At 35.7% G+C, this 24,288-nt stretch overlaps 1 protein-coding gene across 2 annotated transcripts; it reads right to left on the reverse strand.

The window, feature by feature from the left end:
* Positions 1–627: 627 nt before the first annotated feature.
* mtRNApol (mitochondrial RNA polymerase) lies at positions 628–23,488 on the reverse strand. 2 transcript variants are annotated; one of them, XM_067127103.1, is made up of 16 exons: positions 23,295–23,488; positions 20,595–20,711; positions 17,499–19,409; positions 15,683–16,076; positions 15,203–15,344; positions 13,908–14,108; positions 13,033–13,194; positions 12,276–12,449; positions 11,098–11,256; positions 8,777–8,963; positions 7,781–7,920; positions 6,391–6,518; positions 5,550–5,711; positions 5,274–5,283; positions 4,962–5,053; positions 2,471–2,736 (listed from the first exon to the last, which is right to left on the reverse strand). In XM_067127103.1, the coding sequence occupies exons 1-16, from the start codon at positions 23,416–23,418 to the stop codon at positions 2,607–2,609; spliced, it is 4,233 nt and encodes a 1,410-aa protein (XP_066983204.1). In that variant the 5' UTR covers positions 23,419–23,488; the 3' UTR covers positions 2,471–2,606. The 2 variants fall into 2 exon arrangements, 1 of the variants encoding a protein (XP_066983204.1); XR_010857138.1 differs by lacking the exon at positions 5,274–5,283 and having other exon boundaries at positions 628–2,736; positions 5,539–5,711.
* Between the last annotated feature and the right edge of the window lie 800 nt (positions 23,489–24,288).

The raw sequence follows: 24,288 nt of genomic DNA on the forward strand, positions 1-24,288 counted from the left end.
TTTAGCACTTTTACATGTTAGTTTATATACTATATTTTAACCACCTTGGTATGCATCAGAAAGATAACATGTACATCTGTGGTTTAAAACAGGAGACACATTTCCAATTCTTGTTCCCCATCTATCTAAATTATGCAAATTTCTTAGTGAAGTTCAGCAGATAACCCACCCAATTCTTCAAAATTGACTTTAATATCTTCTGTATTCTTTAGTTATGTTTTCACTACTCTCAAAGTGCTAAAAATCTTGTCTTTAACTATTCTTTGATTATTGTAGTAATTAAAGTTCAGTATGGTAAATACTTTCCTTCCAAAAGTTCTGGTATGCATTTCGATTTAGTACAGTACTGCATTACGATTTAGTACAGTAGTTTCATTTCTGCATTAAGTTTTGTTATAGTACAAAAATTTTTGATTTTGTACAGTTCGAGGGCATTAAACATATAGTTGTTTAACAGTGCATTTCACTTTATATTTATAAAGAACATCTGTTGGTTGTAAGTGGACAGTTGCACATTAAAACAGCTTTGCATTATCCCCTTTGTAAGATAATATACTTGTAATAATCTGTAGAAATATTTAAACTGGTTGCTAAGGGTAACACACTCTTCACTGAGAAAATAATTCATTACTTTCATGTCTTTATTAAAAAAATATGTTTATTATTTACAGACAACAAATACAGCATGATATAAATTTACAATATTTACACACACAAGTAACTTCACTTGATTTAATGAAATGTATAACTCTTCAGTCCAACAGAGAAAACAAATATACAGTATACCCATTAAAATTGCATTTACTAACAGCGACTAGATTAATTAAGTGATATTTTATAATCATCTGTTCTTGAATAAGGCACTACTTCTACTGAGCAAACTTAAATAGTAATAAACTTATGCTCAGCTGTGTAAACTTAAATGTTTATATTCATATTATATAGACTTCCATGATCAGAAGTTGTTTAAAATAGTACAGAATCCTGTATCTCATGTCAGAATTAGAAGGCTGCTCTATATGGTTTAATATATGCTGTACTTTCTATCATGAGAATGGTTTTTTTATTTGTCTAATTTTGGATAATTTTTCAACATTATCCTGAACTATAAGTAGGAAAATGTTCTACATTCATAGACATTTATAGGCATTACAACACTTTAGAGCAAATTTTCATCATTTCAGCATAGATTTTCAAGTTTAACTGCATCTCAAGAGTCTCAAGAGTATTGGCAAGTTCTTAATATTAAAAAATTATTATTAATAATAATAAGTTCTTCCAGTTGTAATGAAACCACAAAGTCACACCTACTCTCTTTTACACAGGTCTTGCTCGAAGAATCTCTTCAAATGGGAGGTGAAAACCGAAGCACAATGAAGCAGAATTTGGATAGCAAAGTGGAAAGAGACAGACCCCAAGGAAAGAAGGCAATGCAGCTGGGGAGTTCACAGACAGTGCAACCATCAAGGCTTGCTGTAAGTACTATTTCGCTATAGGATACTGTATTGTTCTGTCCTTTACAGGATAATCAGTGTTCATACCATACTTCAAAATTAAATTAAAGTCCATAATTCCAATACAGGTGTAATATTGTAGTTGAGTAAATTGCAGTACAGTATATAAAAATCATATTTGTAACACCTCTTTTAGGCCTTAAAAGTGATGTATAAGCGACGTACCTCATATTTGCAATGTTCAGTATTTTCAAAAAGTGAGTTATAGGTTTGCATCAAAATATCCATATAATTATAATAGCTAACCATTCTTTTTTTTTTGCATTTTAGTCCCTTTACAACTTCTACTTATTCTCTAAATGGAAATACGATGGTACATGTTGGTTCATCAAACCAGGGACGAAATGATCACCGAAGTTTAGACTGCCATGGTTGCATATCAACAGCAAAATTTAAAAGATGTAATACTTCATGGTTTTTACAATTAATCATTTAAGCCCTAGTGCTAAGCTGACAGTACATATAAATACTTTTCCGGTTTTCCATTGTTTTTGGGTACATATAAATACTTTTCCGGTCTTCCATTGATTTTGGGTCATCTTAATTTTTAAATAAACAGCTAAGCTTTAAAAAAAAAAATACTCTGCAACCCAAGAAACTGCTGTGAAAGTTAATTCTCGCTGTAATTTCAAAGGCAAAATGAATTCTGAAGACTGCAAAATTCTAAAAGCTTTCCTGGAAACTACAAAACTTCGAGAAAAGTAACAAATTGTCAGTAACTCTGAAACTTAAAAGTTACTCTGAGGCATACCCCACATTGCTCTTAAAGTCATTACGAGAACAACTATGCCAGTAACAAGATTACAATACTCACAAAAACAATTCATTGGTACACAGACTTCATCATCAGTGTCCTAATGGGGGACTTAATTACATGTTGGTCCCATGTTTTTCAACAGAAAAAGCACCATCTGACAAGTTTATTGCAACGCTGTGGAAAGAAAACCCAACAAGAGCAGGCATTTGAGTTGCTAATGAAACCATTCAGGACAAAATGTCGTCAACATTCTACACTGATTTCATGGACATGAACAATCATATGTCCATTATGGCTGAAAGACTGCATTTACCAAAAATTCTCCATTTTTAAACTCAACTGAAGAAGTAAGTACTTTTCAGTACTTCACTGATGTCAAATTTCCCTTTTCTTGGGATCGTGTTCAGCAATGTATTGACCTTCATTTTGGCAGTGTCTTTCGCTGATCCATCATGAGCGAAGTCTCTGTAAAGATAAAAATTAGGTATTAAGATTGAGGAACTTCTACAACTTAAACAAAATGCTAAAACGGAAGGATAAGCAAAATGTAATTGTTTATAAACATATGTTCCTAAGGGTCAACATCTTGCTAGCACTTGTTTCTCTTAATGTCCTACATTATCAATATTTTCTTTATTATCTGCATGGGCTTGACATTTTATATTACTGCAGGCTTCATGAATGTTCGTCTCTTTGCAGCTTCACATACGTACCTTGTTTTCCAAGTTTGTCAAGATGGCGGAGATTTTGCAATCTCCATTGCCTCTCCTACCTTTACTGGCAAGTGATCAGTAATTTGAACTCTTCACACCATCCTTTACTTTTTATCTGGGTAGCAGAAGGCAAGGCATTCTTTAGTCTGCTTCCTCATCTTGGATTACAACCATATATTTTCTCTTGGTTTAAAGTTACTTTCATCCTTTGAAAACTATAGCCCCATCTGGTGTACCCATTTGCTCTAACTGCCTATGGCTACACTGGTTAATTTTTCTTGGCCTGGTTCACTCAATCGGTGATTACTGCTGTGCCCCAGACTGGTGTTAAATGCAAGTTTACAGGTTACACTGGTCAATAAAGGTTGGCTTAGTCCAGCACTAATCTTCAACACTTTTTCTCATGTTGATGAATGATAAAGCTGTCACAAGTCAACATAAGTTTAATGCTTTGTGTCAGCTGTTCTAATTGCTTATCCAACTATAGGCAGTCAACAAAGAAAATGGTTACAAATGGAAGTTCTTGATCCTCTTCAATCATGGAATTCTTGACTCTGATGGTGGATTAAATAATAAAATTTAAGACAAGTACAGCTCACAAATTTTAAGCAACATCTTTGTAACAAAACTGCATACATGATGGGTTTCCAGGCGGCTTCTTGCTAGGCTTGGTGACTGCTGTTTGATTAATATCAAGATGAGTACAAGTCACAAAAGTTTAAGCATCTCCTCTTTGTGACAAAGTTGCACACAAGATGGGTTTCCAGGTAGTTTCTTGCTGGACCTGGTTATTGCTGTTTGATAAATTTCAAGACTAGTACAGGTCTTACATTTTAGAAGCTTATTTAACTTCTTTTCATGTGCAGGTTTTTGCATCATTGATTTCAATTGATTTTTGCTGGGCCTGGTTGTCCTGTTCAGCCGCCTGATACAAACCTGCTGCCAAACTTCAAGGTCCCAGATGTGGTGAAACCAAATTAAGTGCAGAGTTTCCTAGCAATAAAATGACACGTTTTCAGCTAACCCTAGTCTAAAAATGCAACATGATGATCTTGTTAAACTACACATAACAGGATATGATCTACATAACACTTGCGCTGCTGGTTCTTCCTTTTCAGTTCTATGACCAGCAAGTTTCAAGCTCTTGGGAAAAGTCATCTATACCTTGTTGATGATTCGTTTATCATCTCCCCACGCGCGAAAGCGCCCAAATCTTAAGCCTGATTACCATATGTCGAAGGAAGTCAATGCAAGAGTTCAACCACACCAAATCATGGTTCATCTACTGAACAAGAGCAGTCCTCAGAGATTGTCAACCACGAGTCATCTACAGTACTATGATAACTAGGTTATCATTGTACCTCAAAGGCAAAATTCTGAGGAGTTACAACAATATACTTCCTCCTAGGAAGATAAAGGACAATGTATAACAGGGTAATGAAAGACACTGTCTCTGAACAGACTTATCGTACATTGAACCAATGGCTATATACTGAGGCTCTGAAAGCCACAACACTGTCAAGTGTTGTAAAATGACAGCAGGAAGACAAATTTTAAATCTACATCCTCACATGGGAGGTCTCTTTCCCCTTTCCTGAGAAAGTTAGCCTGGACAATATTTAACCTGCATAACTTAAGTTCTGAATGCCATCTTTTTTTTTTTACAAGTGCTGGAATTAATTGAGCCTCATCCAGTGTTTTGGTTTAGCTGCAATTGCTACTGAGTCATGCGTCGACTCATGCATCAAGTATGACTGGCTCGTCTTCATTGTGCTAAGAATAAATGTCCTCTCTGGTGGTGGTGAACAAAGTGTGTGTGCAACCATGTATAGTGTAAAGGTAAGAAAAAAATTTTGAACTGTCGGTAATCTATCTACTGAAAGTTACTTAAATGCAACAGGAAGTCCTTTGATCTATGGAAAAAATGTGTAAAACAAATTCTTTACAAACAGAGTCGTAACTTGACATTTTACTCACTTGTATTCAAAGCTGAATCGTTTCTTCAAGTCACTGGATAAAGTTTCAAGAATGGGTTCACTATGTAGAGCAACAAACTGCTCCCGACATACCTGTAATAAAACGGGTTGCGTTTAAAAACAGGACAAAAACAGTCACTTCTTTTGCAAATCCCCTATACTCTATATTTCAAGTCTTGTTAAAGGAAAAAGCATTATTTATCAAGAAGCAATTCTAGTAACTAAACTTCATCAAATAATATGATCCCTTACAAACATGACATAAGCAATCAAGTCACTTCTTTTGCAAATCCCCTATCCTCTAAGTTACTACTTTTGCAAATCTCTTATCCTTGAAGTTACTTCTTTTGCAAATCTCCTATCCTCTACATTTCAATTATTGTTAAAGGATAAAACAATATTTGTCGAGAGAAAATTCTAATGATTAAACATTATGTAAATGATCCCTTGCATCTTTAACAACTTGGGGCAACATCAGCTACTCCGGTACTTGTCCTCATATATTTTGCTTTTCCTTTTCACCAGGTAATACAGTTACGTGCCCCTGGAAAACTACTTTCTTTACCAGGTTCAGTTACGTGGCATCAACGGATCAACGGAAGATGCATGTGTCCAGAAGCAGTCGTGAACAGAGATGAACGAGAAATCTGCTTTCTGAGAGTAGATAGAGGTGAGCATCATGTGGGACGAATCTAACGAGTGAATGAAATTTGGAGGAAAGGCATTCTTCTGCTTCATTGTGTTTGGCTGCCTGTAAAAAGAAATAAAATTAAAACATCGATTTACTGTTTAACCTTAAAAATCTAATGTACATCACTAATGGTTAGGTAAGCTTAAAAGAAAAACATGCGCATTTTTAACAGTAAACTGGTTGATTACTAAAAGTAACAGTTGAATACAAAGAGTAATATGAATTTGACAAGTTGCACCAATAAATAAAACCACCTTTACTTAAGTTTTACAGCCCATCAGTGTTCAAGCACACTAAGAAAACTTCATTATCTTGCCTATCAAAAAATGTGGAAACTATCAATGCAAAACCACTAATACAAATGTTACTTTGAAAATGGTTTACCAGAGTAAATCAGACCAATTTCCAATGATGATAAAATTAACACTAAATCCAAACAACTAAAATATTTAATTTCATTGTTTACCAGAATGCAAACTTGACACAGAGTAGTTGTAAAACAAAACATTCAATATACTACTCATTATTTCTTTGAAATTTCTCTCATATAAACCCTCTTGACCACTAGAATGGCAAGGAAAATGGAGAATCTCACCCGCTGGCAATCGTGAACCCGTCGAGGAATTTTGTTGGTAAATAAATTTGGTTTACTGGGAGTTCAGCTTCAAGTGCAAAACCAACCTAAAAAAGACCTTTCTCTTTGAGATAAAATTCAAAACAATAAGGGAAAAAATCTTACATGATATAATCAATGTTGAGAGTCATTCCCAGTTTCACTGTAGGGCATTTCTCACTCAAGGGAACTGTGTAGTGCTGAACCACTGGAAAACCTAAAGGCGTCACCCATTCCATGTTCTGACGACATGTCTGGAAAGAAAGATTGTGTATTCATGAATACTTTAAAGTACTTTATTTTATACATAAATCCACTCTCACCAAAATACCTTGTAACTGTCTAGGCTGTGCTCTATTCTATACAGAAATCCACTCTCAACAACAAAATACCTTGTGATTGTCTAGGCTGACATATAAGGTCCTTGCAGTTATCCAGTCAATCACTAACTTTGGTAAAATTCACGGTGGTAAAATTCACTGCAAATGTAAATAACTTTTCTTGACCTAAGAATTTATTTAAACTTTAACATTTTTCCAGTTACACTGTAGTAAATACAGTACTGGATATGTCTTGGCTCTCTACTAATGGGACATTTTTATTTACCAGTAATATTTTCCTGCATTTTTGTACAAAAATTATTTTTGGTAAATTATTAGGTAATAAACCGTGAATTTTAATGTTCCAATATGTTAATAGCAAACATTTAAAGCCTTTTTAACTTTTGTAATTAAAAAGCTCAAGTATTATACATATATACCACTGATTAAAAACCAAATGTCTTTTACACTCCAACTTCAAGGAAAGGGATTCCTAAACGATACACTGTTTAGTTTGTCAACCACATACCCCTGCAACTGGATCTGCTAACCAATCGGCAAACATTTAAAATGATTCAGTTACCTTCAAGACCTGAAGAAGTGTGTACCAACTTATTAAGACCAGCTGTTTGTGCCTGGGAACTCAAATGATTCAGAAATTAGGCTCAAGTGATAAGGACTTTAATAAAGATATGCTTTTAGCCATCTTCTGGTGGTTCTTCATTTTTATACTAATTACTATTGTGTTGAGTAAAACACTGTGTCAGTCGGCTGAACAATGCCCTATCATACCCTGTGTAGTTTTAAGCACAAAATCTGGGATCAACTGGTAAAAAATCTGTGTATGTTACAGAACACTAGCTGTATTGTAGTAACAAGCTTGCCATTAAATTAAACTTTATACATAAATAGTATGGGATATCTGACACAACTTGCAATATCAACTTCAGAGCTACTTTGTGTTGTACAAATGATTATGAGCCATGAAGGTAAAAGAACTCAGCCCTCACACAATAGTAGTCTGGCTGAGCACTCCAATAATACTGACACTATACAATACAGTAAAACATGTTTTGGGCTATTATCATCATCCTTAAACTTGCTATTGTATAACTTCCAGATCCTCTAATGAGTTAGCAATTTAAATAAGCATAAAATTTCTCCAAACTATCAGCTTGTAAGACATAATACTATACCTTGGAAACCATCCGTGCAAGATCAGTAAACCAATCTTGAATCTCCTTGGCAGAAGTGAACATTTGCTCTAAACTATGGAAGGTTTTCTGGACTAGGTACTGTGATGCAGCCCAAACACGGTTAGGTGGGAAGTCCAAATCTGTAATTAATTATAAATATTAGCTAAAAGTTGTAGACATCAATACAGAAAATTACTATTACTATATTAATACTGTGGCTCCACTGAGCATTGCTGCTCATGGTTGCATGCAACTTATGGTGTCAAATGCCTTTCCTCACTTTTTTTTTGTTTTTCACTGTTTGACAAAAATCAGACTAAACAGAACTGGAATCAATGAGTTGTTACAGAAACTATATATTGTACAAAACAACTGCCATATTACAGTATATACAATATATTCATGTATCTCTTGATGGTAACTGCTACTTCCATTTCAGTTATTTTGATTGTCAGTTCCCTATAAACAAAATTGGAATGCTTTAGTTCCTGCCTCTAGTTCTCTCTCTGTCTATTTGTTAGTTTATGATACTTAATCATAACAGATTATCATTAGCATAATTGTGTAAGGAAATCCAACTAAAAAAAGCCATATAAGAAGGAACTACAACTTAACACTGCTGTATAAGAAGAAATTGCACCTCAAAAAAGGTGTATAAGAAGGAACTGCAACTCAAAAAAAGCAGTATAAGAAGGAACTGCAGCTCAAAAATGCTGTACAAGAAGGAACGGCAACTCAAAAATGATGTATACAAAGGCGCTGCAACTCAAAAAAGCTGTATAAGAAGGACCTGCTAAACAAAAAAGCTGTATAAGAAGGACCTGCTAAGCAAAAAAGCTGTATAAGAAGGACCTGCTCTGTATAAGAAGGACCTGCTAAGCAAAAAAGCTGTATAAGAAGGAACTGCATCTCAATAAAGCTGTATTCAGAAGAAACTGCAACTCAAAAAAGCTGTATAAGAAGGAACTGCAACTCACAGTACAGTGCAGTACAGACCTTTTAGCTGTCTCTCTATTTGGAGTCTTGCACCAAACCTCGTAACACCATACACTGTGGTCATTACAGTCTGCTTGATTACTTTTCGTTTGACGTAACCTTCGAGCATCTGTGCTATCTCATTCCCAGCAGCAGCATCTTTCAGTCGCTCAAGTTCCACTAGTTCGGCTACGGCTGAGTAAACGTCCTGCAAATGGAACAACCTGATAGAGTACTTGCATATTTGCAAATTTTAACTAGAAACACCACACTACTTACAAGCATTCAACTTACAAACATTCAGATATAAACAAATGAGATCTCAATTTAAAATTGTGTTCAGAGCACTCCCCTTTGCCACCCATAAGTTCAAATTTTGTTTTGAACACCTATTCTGTACATATAGTACTGTATGTACAGTGTATTATGTTTTAGAATGAAAAACATGCAGTACTGTATTAATTTTATATCATACTGTATTTAAATAGGCATGAAGAGTACAGTAACCACCTTACAAAAAATTCAACATGTCAACAGCCATCCGAAACATAACTCGTTTGTAAGTAGGGTGGTGTCTGTACATGTATTACTTCTTATAGGGTTTGCCCAAAAGAATTTTTTCTCAATTGAGGAGTGAAAATTGCAGTATGGTCAAGTTAAAGAAGTTGGCAAGTTGAGTAGACCAAAGGCATGTAATAGCTAAAAATTAAGGGATGCCATCATACTTGTATAAATTATCAAACCCTACCATCATGGGAAAAAAATGAGATTGACTGACAATTAAAACAAAACAGTGCATTACTGCCCTAAAACAATTACCTTGTATCTTATAATTTACTTACATTTTTATCTTTTCATTTATTAATTTCTTAATTTATTTTTCCTTTCCTAATAACCAATCTCTTCTTTCTGCATTTCCTATTACCTTATGTTACTTCTTGCAAATGAACAACATATTCTTTGGAAACTAGAATTTCAAGTCAATGGCCCCTGTGGGATTACACATGAATAGGGTTCATCTTCTAAATAATAATAATAATTAAACAATTATTTAACAATGAATCCAGACAGGGCAAAAATATCGGACTTTACATTTGTTAGTAGAGACCTGCTTCACACACGATCTTCGTACATGTACCAAAACTGTTACAGATTTGTAGCAATGGAGATGTGTTCAAGGTTAAGGATATAAACATGATATGACAAGGGTATTTAATTAACATCTGCCTGCCAATATCTGCTTGGCAAGCTAAGAATGTCTTCACTCATTTATGTAGTCCCTCATATACTATGTAGTGGACATTAGCTAACAACTCCAGCAGTCTCCATGAAGTACCTGAGCAATGTCAGATTGCATATAAAAGTACTCCTAAAACTCATGCATGCACACCTGAGTGAAATATTGTTCTGAGAGACTGCTTTCATTCAACAGGGAAAAAAAAATGACATTCTTGGTGATTCTTCAACTTGAGCAAATGAAGGTCAACAGTGGGGTCTACAATTCAATAAAACTTTCCCCTTGAGGTATAAAAGCAGTGCTGTTATTATGCAGATATACTATGTACTACTCCTCTGTAAACATACCCTCTGAAAACACCATGACAAGTACTGTACTGCCAATTCTTGAAGAGGACAGGGATTGAAGACAACCAAACACGTTTACAAGTAGCCATGAAAGTGTAATTTGTAAAATTCTAGAACCTGGTTTCAGTTGATATCTCCTGAATTCAGGTGTAACAGTTTTATTTTCTGTTCCCTCATATTTATTTATTTATCATCTCTTCCTATAACCTGTCTCTCTCCGCTGGCTGATTTTCCTTTGGAGCCCTCTGAGTTTATATACAAGTCTGTTAACTCAGTCCATGAGGGTTTTCAGCTGAAGATTTAATGAGCGAAAGAAAGAAAACTCTAAAATGTTACAATTTATAGGCTTTACAGTAGGTAAAAATATATTAGTTTTAATCCAACTTCTTCTTCTTTAAAATTAACACAAAAAACATTACGATAGATAGAGAGTATACAATTTAGGCTGGAGGCCAAGCGCTGGAATCTACGAGGCCATTCAGTGCTGAACGGAAAACTGAGAGTAAGAGGTTTAAAGGGTGTAACAAGAGGAAAACCTCATAGATGCACTACCAAACAACTGTTAGAAGAGGGTGGAAAGTAAGATGGAAGAAAGAGTATGTGAAAGGGGGTAGAGTAAAAAGAATGAAAGGCTGCAGCCTCGCCCATGAGGGTCGCTGTATAGAACTCACGTATCATTTACAGTGCACTGCACGAGGTGCACTGATGACATTAAACCCACCCCCCAAAAAGGCAGTAACCATACATGAATAACTCACCTGGGGAACAACACTCGGTGCCAAATTAACAGATGCCGCACCAGCAATGTCTCGGCCCAAGGCTGCATAATGTTGCAGCCCGTTGCATGAGCCATCCTGATGGATTGCTAGATGACACACATACTCCTCTGGATTTTTGCAACGTAGGGCTGCTGTTAGCTGTAATAATAATAATAATAATAATAATAATAATAATAATAATAATAATAATAATAATAATAATAATAATAATAATAATAATAATAATTGATAATAGAATGGCCGTCTGGATTCCGTTGATTTTGCACTGCAAAATGATGGCACCAGGTAAATTATACAAGCTCAAGAAGTAAATTCTGTGTAATTTACCTGCTTAAAAGAAATGGCTGTCTGGTCATGCCAATGAAGTTTGTTTGAGAGGTCTTATTCCGAAATAATAATAATAATAATAATAATAATAATAATAATAATAATAATAATTTTCATTAAAAAGAATGGCTGTCTGGATGCCATTAAGTTCATACCGCAATTTCTCGATCTCTCAAATGAGTTTCTTTGTAGCAGAAGGTAAATTATATGACAGTTATCCACAGTTCATTTACTCCTCAATGTTTTGGTAGCTCTCTCTACCATTTACCGAAAGGTGAATGAAGCCAGAGGTACAATTATCTTGTATTTATTCACACAAATGGGTTTACAAAAATTTTAAGCAGTTTTTGGTTGCTGTCAAAACCAGGGGAGGAAGGAGGGAGTTTGCATTCTCATTTGAGAGACTGAGAAATTGCAAAATAAACTCAATGGCATCCAGACAGCCATTCTTTTAATGAGGTTTACTTGAAAGAAGGTCTTCCAAAATAATAATTATTATAATAATTTACATCAACACTTTGTAAAAGGGCTATACAATGCAGGTTTTACTTAAATGTTCAGTACTGAATTTTCCGTGATTATTAAAAGAAAACACAAGGAAAATAAAAGAATAATAATACTAATAATAATAATTATTTACAATGCAGTTTGTACTTAGCGTTCAAAACTGCATTCTAAGTGATTACTGAAAAAACTATGAGGAAAATAGGAGAAAAATAATAATAAAATAACAATAGTTTACAATTTAGTTTTTACTTACTATTCAGTACTGAATTCTCAGTGATTACTGAAAAAAATAACATGAAGAAAACACCAAGTCATTACAGTACCTCTTTACAGGCAGCCAAAGTCTGCCAAGGTTCATCACTCTTGGTCCACCACTTTTTCCCTGTTAACGGATTATCAGCGGAGTCCATGATGTCATCTAGCACAGTTTCGCAATACTTTAACCGGTCCTCTACAGACTCCCGCTTCACAAACCCAGTCAAGTTGATGAGATGCAGCTGAAAGACAGAAATCATTACTCATTAAACTAACCGTTTGGATTCTATAAAATTCTGATAAGCATGTTTTCACCAAGACTTGTAAACAGTGATACAAAGTCTACCAATATACCAACTAATGTTCTCAGTTTTTCAAGAGGAATGAATGAGATTACAAAGACAATATACAATTGAACTAATTACCAATCATTCAGCAACCCATCCACATTGACTTATTAAAAAAAACATCAGTTACAATACACAGAACGTTAAACCCTTTGTCCTTGGACAGGGATAGTGCTGACAGTATATTGCAAAGGATGCAACCTTTTTCATTCCTTTTCAAATATCGATGATTCTATACATGACTCTTTTGGAAAGGATTAACATGGCTCAGTCACAAGATTCAAAAGCTTCATTCGTCATTTGTGGAGACTGTAATGTATAGCATAATGAGTGGCTAAATAATACCTCCGTTCAAAGGTCCTAGCGCTTGGTCTTTGTCCTAAATTTTATATTCCAGTTCCAGTTAATCTTAATGAAGAAAACATATTAAAGAGTAAATTACTCAAATAATTCTGGACAAAATCATGATTAGCTTTACCTTCAACCACCACAGACCTCTGGGACCTAGTTTTTCACCTCGGGCGAAGTAGAGCAGGGAACGAAAAACGTCTGAGCTCATGTGGTTAATATGCGGCGGGAGAGGATAAACTCTGCCGCGGAAATCCATGTTGTGTGGAAACCAGATGATTCTGTCCCTGAACTGAAAAAACAAAACAAATTTCAGAAATTTCCTCAGGGAGACATTTAAAATCAATTGATCATAAGGAGCATTTTTATGTTTGGTAACATTTTGACTCAACCACTCTCATTTCCTAAACAGTGCGAGGCGTCTAGAAGCTGAAAATTAAAAGGAGCAAATAGGATGATCCTCAAAATATAAAAAGTCTTAAATACACTGGAAGCATTAAAAAGTCAAAATATAACTGAGCAACAAGAAAATACTGTATAACCAAAACCATATAAACCTCTTGAAGACAGACGTCCAGGAAGATTAATTTTTCATAATTTTAGGTATTAAATATGGTAGTGCTAAATTTTCATTGAGTGACATCCACCATATAGGGGGTAATGCCATCAGTGCACCTTACACAGTGTACTGTACGCAGTAAAGGTTCTGTGCAGCATTCCTATGGCCCCTAGCTACAACCTTTTTTGTTCCTGTTACTGTAACTCAATTCATATTCTCTTTCTTCCAATATACTCTCCACTCTCTCCTAACTATTGTTTCATAGTGCACCTGGGAGGTTTTCCTCCTGTTACACCATTAAAACCCATTTACTCTCAATTTCCCTTCAGCCTAAATTTTATATTCCATTCCATTAACTGATACCAGTCAGCTTTTGAAGTGACAACAAATTTAAATATCTTGCCATACAAGTATTCAACAAAGGACTCATTAGCACAAGGACTTACATGATTAGCAAAAGACAACTTATACAAGGCATCACACCAGAGAGAGAACATCTCCGATTTCTTCTTGTTGTAATCTAGTCGCTGGCGAAGAATCTGCTTCTTCTCCGTACTGCTCATGTGAGACTTGATCTTGGGTGGCACCGGGCATTCCGTAACTGGTGGGGGAATGTCCATCTCTTCCCAACCTTTGTTGTTGAAGACCTGTAAAGCATAAATTCTAGTTAATCTCAAAATTACACTACTGCTTACTTTTAGATCTCAAAATTACATTGCTGCTTACTAAATACAGCATCATCCATCATCAATTTTGCTTTCCATCGTCTATTTTGCAAAACCTTCTCCATCACCATAAAGCAACTCTCCTTGTATTTTATAATTTACATTTTGATCTACTTATTTATTTAATGTGTTAATTTACTTTTTCTTTTCTCATAACTGATCTCTTCTTTCAGTATTTCCTATTGCCTTCTGTAACTTCTTTCAAATGCACTCCGTATTCTTTGGAAGCTTCAATTTCAAGTCAATGGCCCCTGTAGCCTTGTTTCATATGAATAGGGTTATCTTCTGAGCAATTAAATAACGATATCCCAACCAAGGAAAAAAAAACCCTTAATGCGTCAATAACCAAGTAATGTAATGCAAAACAAAGCAGCATCAATTTGCTTAAAGGCTCCAAACATAGCAAAAAAAGAATCTGCTAAGTAAATCTGACAACACTGTTACTGGAAATGTTTGCTATAGCAATACAGTTAACTGAGTCTGTAACATCTTTATCCTTGGTATAATAATGTTAAATGCATCATTACAGAAATATGGGTAAAAAGCTTTTCATCCTTTATTATTACAACAATACCACTAACAATTACTGATTTACAGTTGTCAACCAAAGGATATGTTCTTACACAAGAGATGAAAATTGGAAAAAGGTTTAGTTAAATAAAAAAGCTGGAGCTAAATAGGAACAGGCAAAAGGAGATGGATAAAGAGAAAAAGGCAGAAAGTAAGCTGCTGGGGCTGAAGATCTGTTGTAATTTTTTGCTGTTTAAACATCTTTTCCATAAATTTTTCAAACACGTTACAAGTTATGTATCTAAATTAAAACCCGTTAGAAACCTGTTAATATCTTTAAGATAAGAATGGGCTACATACTTCAAAATTAGCCTTCCTTCCATCTACCTCAACTACTATTAAAGGCTAGCCTTTTACCCTTCGGTAATGAAATGTCTCAAGATTTGAGACTGTAAAAAAAGGAGATTTCCCATCCTTCAACTTAAGCTAAAGCAAACTGCTCTTACCTCAATAATGAGATCAAGCATGGGCTTATTCACTCGCCAAGGGATAGATCCCAACTGGTTGAGAGAATCCATTACAGGAAACAGCTGTTCTTTCCCAGCCTCGTCTATGCGACGTTTCTGCTGATGAGCATTGTACGGCAATCTGAAAAAAAGTATTATCAGACAATCATAAAAAAACACGTTTTACACTGCGTTGGAGCATACAAACATTATGCATAATTTATCTTTATTTTTCCCTATTTCTAACCTTGCAAATACACTGCAATCTTCAGAACTTCCCAAAATGGTTTTCTGGGACACACATCACAGGCACCGCCTGAAACTCTTCTAAGAATAGGGAGTTATTTCTGCATATGTACTTCCCATTACAGATATATAACATAAGTGTAATGTATATCTGTTCACAAGGAGGAAATATAGCATCTACTCTCAGCATAAAAATAAACTCAAAATTATATCAACAGTTATAAAATTTCTTACCTTACAATATGGCTACTGTGTATCAAATATCCACCAGACTTGGAAGAGGTCCACGGAACAGGGGGCGACACCATTGGCCCCACGTACGAAGGAAAAGTCAAGGTTGGCCTCGCAGCTCGCCTAAACACTTCAAGAAGTATAGGAGCCGGTTTGATTTCCTCGATCACCTTGTAATCGTACGACCTGTCTATCTCGTAGAAAGCTGGATAGACGTGTTTCTCCGAGTGCAGGGGCTTCCAGACCATTACGTGACGTAAGAGAAGGGAGTACAGGAACTGGCCGACACCCAACAGAACGTTGTTGGGCCACTCTGTTATGGTGTGGTGGAGATTACATGTGTGTTCTTCTTGCATCAAGCGCTTCCACTGGATGCGCGGCATGTAGGGCACGCCATCTGAAACATGGTGCGGTTGTTTAGAGCCTTGAAGAAACATATCTGAATTCTTTAACCTGCTGTTTAGATTGCTCAATTGTCTTAACCAGACAAATGAACCATGTCGGGACTCTCACAGTTATAGCACTAGAAATTGAAAATGGAATATACAATTGAGGCCAAAGGCCTAGCAAATGACCTATGAAGTCATTCAGCGCTGAAAGGGAAATTAAGAGTAAAAAGGTTTAAAGGTGTAATAGGAAGAAAACCTTGCATTTGCAATATGAAACAATTATTAGGAAGGGAAGTAGCATGGAAGAAAAGGAATGAAGGGAGCAGCTTGATGGCCAAAGGGATGCTACAAAGAACCTTATATCAGTTTATAGTGCACGATGAGAGGTGCACCAATGACACTACCCCAGTAGGGGTAGACATCTAGAAAAATCCTCAATTAATGACTGTACTAAGCTCTTGAGCAAAAACAATGTTCTCTTTGTTAAGATTTAACTTAATGTTAATTTTTTTAATGCTTTCCACAAAGCAGTTGTTTGACTCTTTACAATAATGAAAAAGAAGAATTTTCTAAAACATAAAAGCAAATTAGTCCTTTGCAAATTTATTAAATACGTTTACTAAAGATTATAAGAATCTTATCATTTTCAAGTAGTTTAACCATGCCACTAACCATATTTATGAGCTTTCATGATTTGAAGATTTGAGTTAACTGTCATAAAATGATTTCGTGAATTAATACACTGACCAGTTTCAAATTTCATTCGTTTTCTTTTACCTCTTCCCACCTAAATGTCCCATTTCTTTCAATTTTCCACTTAGATTTTCAACATTTATGAGCGAATCCCTCGGGCCAGCACTATGATATATACTGGAAGTGACTCAGCAGTTTGGTTAAACTACTTCTTAATAATAATTATAATAATAAACGTATTCAGACCACAAACCTCCCCATTAAGTTGAAAAACTCAGCTGTCCCACCCAAGGGTCCCTTCTTCAGATCTGATTCTCTCAAAGTTTAACCACTTAAACATAAATATACAGTGAACCCCCCTATTCGCGGGGGATGCGTCCCACAGCCCCCGCAAATAGCTAAAATCCGCGAATACTTAAAACCCTCTAAAAACACTTAGAACTGCCCATTTTGATAGTTCAAACACAGAAAGACCCTGTTAAAATACATATACCTGAGTATTTTAATAGTTTTATCACAAAAAATGCATTTCTTCATGAAAATTATATGAAAATACAGTAATTAGTGAATATTTCTCAGTGAAAAATACCGCGAATGGGCGAATTTTCCGCGAATGATGGCTAGATATGTTCCACAGAGAAACCCGCGAATGCGTGAGTCCGCGAATCATGAGAATGCGAATACGGGGGGTTTACTGTACTTTATATGAGAACAACCTTATTTAAAGTGACACTCACCTCCATGATGATCAGCATGCATCCAAACCCCAAACTTCTTATAAATAATTTTCAGTTTATTCAGAATACCATTTCCCTTCTTGTGGTTGATCAAGAACCTCTGGTACACTTTCTCACCAATTCCTCTGTACAGGTTGTACCTTGACAAGGAGTAGGCTTCTGAACCACTGGCAAAGTGGTTTATCTCCTGCATCATAATGTTGACAAAATCTTCAGGTGGGAGACACACCAAGTATGGATACAGGTTCATTTCCTTATTGCGTCGAGTGCTAGCAAAATTCTTCTTCATTGCATCCACCTTTGTGGTGAAGTTTGTATACAGGGCCTCTCTCCACTTGGCTTCCCATCGGGCCAACTTCTCCCTAAACATGATGACATCAGGAGTTTCTTCCTTCTTTTCTATGCTGGCAATGGTCAGTTCTCCTAACAATTCACGAGAAAACTGCTCTTCGAACCATTTATTCATTTCCTTCTCCGTAGCTAAACCACTAAGTGGTGATCTGACCTTACTAGTACACAATGAGTCGTTCAAACTGTTGAGAAGGTTACAATCATATTCAAAAGATTCCCGTTTCTTCGTCGGCAAAAATCTTGGGTGTACACGATGCACGGCCCTGAGAACGTTGTCGTACCCGTTGCTGACATATATCACATCGGTGAAAAGCAAGTCAAGTGCCAACCCTGCCTTTTTCATGGCATCGAGAATGGTCTGAATATTTTTGGTATTTGCAGGGGACGACGGCTGACGGCCGAGGTAGTTGAGGAACGGCGAAAAACTCTCCGCAGTCATTGGAATCCCGTCTTGTTCAAGCAGATTTCGAAGTTCCTCCATCTTGCCGTAATTGCCTCTTTCCGCAAGCCCTTGAAGTAAGATATTATAAGGCTGTACAGAAAGTATCTTCTTCCCTGAGCCATGGATACCCATCTGACGATAGTACAGTAACGTGTGCAAAGCACGATTGAGCAACCCAATGTTGACGCAAACACTTAAATACGCTTCTAAGGTCTGGTTGAACAAGACCTCACGGCACTGCTGCTTAATGTTGACGATTTCTTTGAACTGCTTTTCTTGGTGTAATTTTTTCTTGAAAATTCTTGCACTAGCAGCTTCAACCTCCTTACCCTTTGAGGCTAATCTCTTCCCTTCTAAAACAACAGCATCACTCACTCCCTCTAATATTGCATCATCCACCCGACCGCTATTTATCCCAACAGGAATAGTTTCGTGCTCCAACAGATCTTTAGACAATTCACTTTTTGCCTTTTTGATTGATTTCTTTTTAGCTGCGGTTTTCTTTTGTTCTTCAACAGTGCCAGAACTTTCCTTTGATTTTGACGCAGTCTTCTTTTTGGTCGAGACAACCTTTTTCTTCGTTTTCACAGACACTCCTTTCTTGTTTTTAACGTCAGCTGATTTTTTGTTTGTCACTGGATCTGTCTCGCTAATGTGAGCAAAGCCTGCCAAAGGGGAGGACACACTTGCAAGGTCAACGTGGCTGCTTTTTGGCATTTCATGCTCACACAGATCCCTGACTGTGTCAATATCCCACAGATTACCTGGCACACTTACCCTGTCAATCTTTACACTATCACTTATCACAAAATTTGCATCATATGTATGCATTAGCCCATTATTCCACTTCATCGCCTCATTGACATCAAGAATACTTGGAAGTGCCTTTTCATAATTCTCTCTCAGGACATTATTTAACTTGTCAAACGAAACCTCTTCTAGGTGTCCTGAGAAATGGGAAAAAGCATCAGGTGGTGGTGGTGGTGGTGGGTCACGAAAACTTGTTTCTTTCGGCAGAGAAACAGTCGCACTGTGGAAAATGGACATCGTCTGGTCGAAGGAATGCTGATTAAGACGTGTTACCTTGGCTTTGCCTTCCAACAAAGAATCGTCCCTCTCTGTTGAAAGAAATTGGAAAGTATAATCAGTTAAAATTTACACCTCGGCTCTTCTTTGAATATCTAAAAACTGATAATAAAATGACTGAAAAAATATTTTAAATATATAACCATTTTCCCAACATACAAACCCTCATTATACACATGCCTTAATTTGTTGTTTGGAAATGCTTCAAACATTTAACATGTACAGGTCATTATTTAGGGATAGTAGAGGTGCTTTGATGTTTACTGGATAGTGAGTGAGCAAGTGGACAAATTTATGGATTGGGGATGGAGAATACAATTAAAAAGTTAAGAATATTGTAAACTATTTTAAGTAAATACCAGTAAAACCTTCCCAATGTACATGTGCACTATGGTCATAATGCAGAGAAGAAAGTCAAGGTATTGGTTGTAACAACAAAACAAAACAAAAAAAATAAAAAAGGAATATATCAGGTGCTAGGACAACATCAAGACGAACTAGGGCACCGAACAACTTGTTGCTAAATGGTAAATCATACATAAAAGAAAATTCTACTTTGTAAATATGCTGGCTGAGCATATCACTTTATGGGACAGGTAAAGATGCGTAGTACTGTATATCCAGCACTAAAGATGACTAAACAACATAATGAATCTAAAGACATCTTAAAAAATAAGACAGGCTCATGAAGAAGAGTGCACCCTTGCAATTTCTTGCCTAGTAAAACGGGGGTTTTACCTATATAGGAAAGGAATATATAATTTCGGCCAAAGGCTAAGCACTTGGACCTATGAGGTCATTCAGTCCTGAAAGGGAAATTGACATCAAAAAGGTATAAAAGGTGTAACAGGGGGAAAACCTCACAGTTGCACTATGAAACAATTGTTAGGAAAGGGTTGAAAGTAAAGATGGAAGAAAGAGAATATGAACAAAGCCACGCTAAAAGGAATGAAAGGGGTTGCAGCTAGGGGCCGAAGGGACGCTGCAAAGAACCTTAAGAAATGCCTACAGTGCACTGCGTCAGGTGCAATGATGGCACTGCCACCTTAAAGGTACACTGTTCTAAACATGGACATCCCTCAATATATAATTCTACTTGGAAAAATAATAAAATAATAAAAAAATGTCTTATCACAATGAAAAGGTTAATCACAGACGACATATGATGTCATATTCAATGACAAACTTAAATACACTTTATCAAACGTACAGCCTACCTCTAATGATATCAACAAACGTTTTCTTCTTGGCGCGATGTTTGGAGCGAGTTCCAGGCTTGTGGGTATCTGCCTTCGTTCCCTGGTTTCGTACCGATGCCTGAAGTCCGCAGTTATCTGTAAAAAAAACAATGAGTCACAAATACAGTAATACCGCAAATTAAAAAAAAATTCTGGTACATTTATATGGCTATTTCAATATAAACTATCTGAATTCCGTTATGAATTTCAATGTAAGTCCAAATTACTCTGGGCTACTGTTTACCATAGTCTAGGCCACTATCCCTAAATAACAGATATTTTGCAGCATATAAGATTAAGCTTAATACCAACTGAAACTGAACACCAATAAACATGGCAACGTAGGCTATGTTGTACTATATTTGCCACACATACATCAACGTCCACTTTACATCATGATAGCATAAGTAGGCCTACATCAGTAGCCCAATTACATTATAGTGCATCTGGGGATACAGCTGACCCCCAGTATTCGCAGGGGATGTGTACCACAACCCCCTGCACATAGCTGAAATCCGCGAATACTTAACACCCCTCTAAATATGCTTATAACTGCCTAGTTTGATAGTTTAAATAACAAAAAAAAACTCTAAAGTGCTTATACCCAAGTATTTTAAGTTTTATCACAAAAAATGTTTAGTCACGAAAATACAAAAATTAGTGAATATTTCTCTATGAAAAATACAGCAAATAGGCGAAATTTCCACGATGGGTATATATGTTCCATAGAAAAATCCGCAAACTGGTGAGTCTGCTAATAGGCAGGGATCGACTGTATACCTACAGGCCTAACCTAAGCTATACAAACTGATTGCAAGTAACAAAACAGAAAGGAAATTTTCTAGCCTAAGTCTACAGCAGGATATGACAAGACCCTAGGCTTAAGCCCAATAGGATTAGGCCTAATTTGTGGTAGGATATGGCAAGATATTACACCTTGCCCCAATATATATTTATAACTTAATGGTAATCCTACAGTTTAGGGGTCCAAATGCACTGCATTATGTAATGTCAAGATCAGCACACAAAATTATCAAATATTTATTGAATCATGGAAAACAATTAAAAAATTAGTGCTTTATCTGCTTAAAGAAGCAGAGATTGTAAAAAAAACAATAAAGGGGGAATGTCTGTAATAACAAAAACTTTTTCTAGCCTGGAAAACAGCTAAGACAAATGAGACAAGTTTATCTGCTTACAGAACAGATTGTAAAAAAACAAATAGAATAATGGGGGAAATTAAATAAACAAAACATCTAATTTAAAACAATGGTAAAAATACAGTTTCTCTGTCCAAAAGCAGAGCATTATGTAAAGGGAATAAAGGGGAATGTACACAAAATTAAAAACATTTATTGAGAAAACAATTAAAAAAATGGGCAGTTTATCTGCTTAAAGACACAGAGATTATAAAAAAAAAAGGGAATAAAGGGGGAATGTAAATAAACAAAAAATTTCTAATGGAAACCAATGAAAAAATTAGTAGTTTATTTGCTTAAAGAAGCAGAGATTGTAAAAAAAAAAGGGAATAAAGGGGGAATGTACATAAACAAAAACATTTAATAGAAAACAATGAAAAAATGGGCAGTTTATCTGCTTACAGACACAGAGATTATAAAAAAAAAGGGAATAAAGGGGGAATGTAAATAAACAAAAAATTTCTAATGGAAACCAATGAAAAATTAGTAGTTTATTTGCTTAAAGAACAGAGATTATAAAAAAAGGGAATAAAGGGGGAATGTAAATAAACAAAAACATCTAATGGAAAACAATGAAAAAATTAGTAGTTTATCTGCTTAAAGAAGCAGAGATTGTAAAAAAAAAGGGAATAAAGGGGGAATGTAAATAAACAAAAACATCTCTAATGGAAAACAGTGAAAAAATGAGCAGTTTATCTGCTTACAGAAGCAGAGATTGTAAAAAAAAAAAGGGAATAAAGGGGGAATGTAAATAAACAAAATCATGTCCATGGGAATAGGTATGGACCCACAGAATTTCGGATAAAATCACAAATCTCTGCTCGTGTCGGCAGATAAACGGCCCGTTACTTTTTTAGCATAATACTCGTTTGCAGATCTGTTGAAAGAAGCTGAAAAGAAGAAATTGAAAATAGGAAAGAAAATGTTTAAAAAATGCACAGAAGGGAGCAGTGAGTTTGGACCCCTAAATTGTAGGATTACCAATTTAATTTCCATCATCAAGATGCTAACCCAGTTTGCTCTGACAAGTTACGAAAGCGAAAGCGAAAGATCAATTGACGTGTTTACTATAAATTTAGGTTAGTAAAATCAAGGAGGCATACACTACTGCTTTGGCTATCCTAAAAAACTACAGCTATTAGGCTAAAACCAACTAATTATTATGTCTAATCAATGTCTAACGTAATTTACATTAATAGGATTAGATACATAAAGGCCTGAGTGCGTAATTACCTTAAAAGAATTCTACGCTATCAACGTAAAATAGGTCGATGACTCTACACTCAAAATCAGCTTTAAAAACCAAAAAAAAGAACAAAAACTCAATTATAATTATCGTAATTAATTCGACAAGAATAAACAAAAACCGGACTGACAAAACCAAAATATCTTAAAATATCTGGGAATATTAAAAGCACCTTAGACCTACGCCATCACATCGATAGCGATACTAAAAAAACCTTCATAAAAAAACACTTACTGTGTCTATTAAACCCGGCTCCTCCATTCTTCAGCTTCAAGACGACGGGATCCAACTGGAACAGGCGAATTCCGAATCTGGAATTGGGCAGCAGGACTTTGCAGAGGCAGAAGACCGGAGCCATGCTTCCTACGGTTCGGCCATTACGGGTCAATGTTTACATCTGAGGGAAATACAAATCAACTGAGAACCCAACAACAGCCTCAGTTTATAGACGACCCTAAGGGTTTATATAGATTCAGAGATTATATTAGAAAGTTTATAGTGAGTCATATAGGCGATAGCGATGGTCTTTTGTTTTTTGTTATTGTTTATGTAATAGTTTATGGTGCAGACGATGTTGCGCTTCGAGATTGTGGGGGGGTCTTATCTTACGGTTTTTGAAGCCGAATGTTTTGACTCTGGTTTTCCATTCGCTATTTTATTATTTATCCAGTAAATTATTTTTTGTCAACTATGTCCTGTTATCTCTTTTTTATTATTATTGTTTATGTAATAGCTTATGGGGCAGACGACGTCCTCATGGAAGAGGAATGGTCTTATCTTGCGGTTTTCGAAGCCCAGTATTTCAGCAGTGGCTTTATTCGTTACTTTTCATGTTTTATTTTTTGTATCCAATTAATTTATGTCATCTACTTCCATTGTCTTTTGTACTGTTATTATCTACGTAATAGATTATGGCGTAGACGACATGCTCCGGGAATCACGCAATATCTTATCTTGCGACTTTTGAAGCCCAATGTTTTAGCCACGATTTATTAGTTTTATAGTTTTTCCATTTATTTTTTCCTAGTACATGGCGCTGTTTAGATTTTCGATGCTTTAGTGTTCTTTGTTATTGTTTATGTAATAGTTTATGGAACAGACAATTTACCTGAGAGGGGGTGAATGGACTTTTCTGCCGGATTTTGAAGTCCAATGTTTTAACGCCGGTTTAATGCATCAGTATTTTATTTGGTTTACTATTTTGGTACTCCTATTTTCGTTAGCTATT

This window comes from Macrobrachium rosenbergii, chromosome 1, assembly GCF_040412425.1.
Source record: "Macrobrachium rosenbergii isolate ZJJX-2024 chromosome 1, ASM4041242v1, whole genome shotgun sequence".
NCBI classification, from domain to species: Eukaryota; Metazoa; Arthropoda; class Malacostraca; order Decapoda; family Palaemonidae; genus Macrobrachium; species Macrobrachium rosenbergii.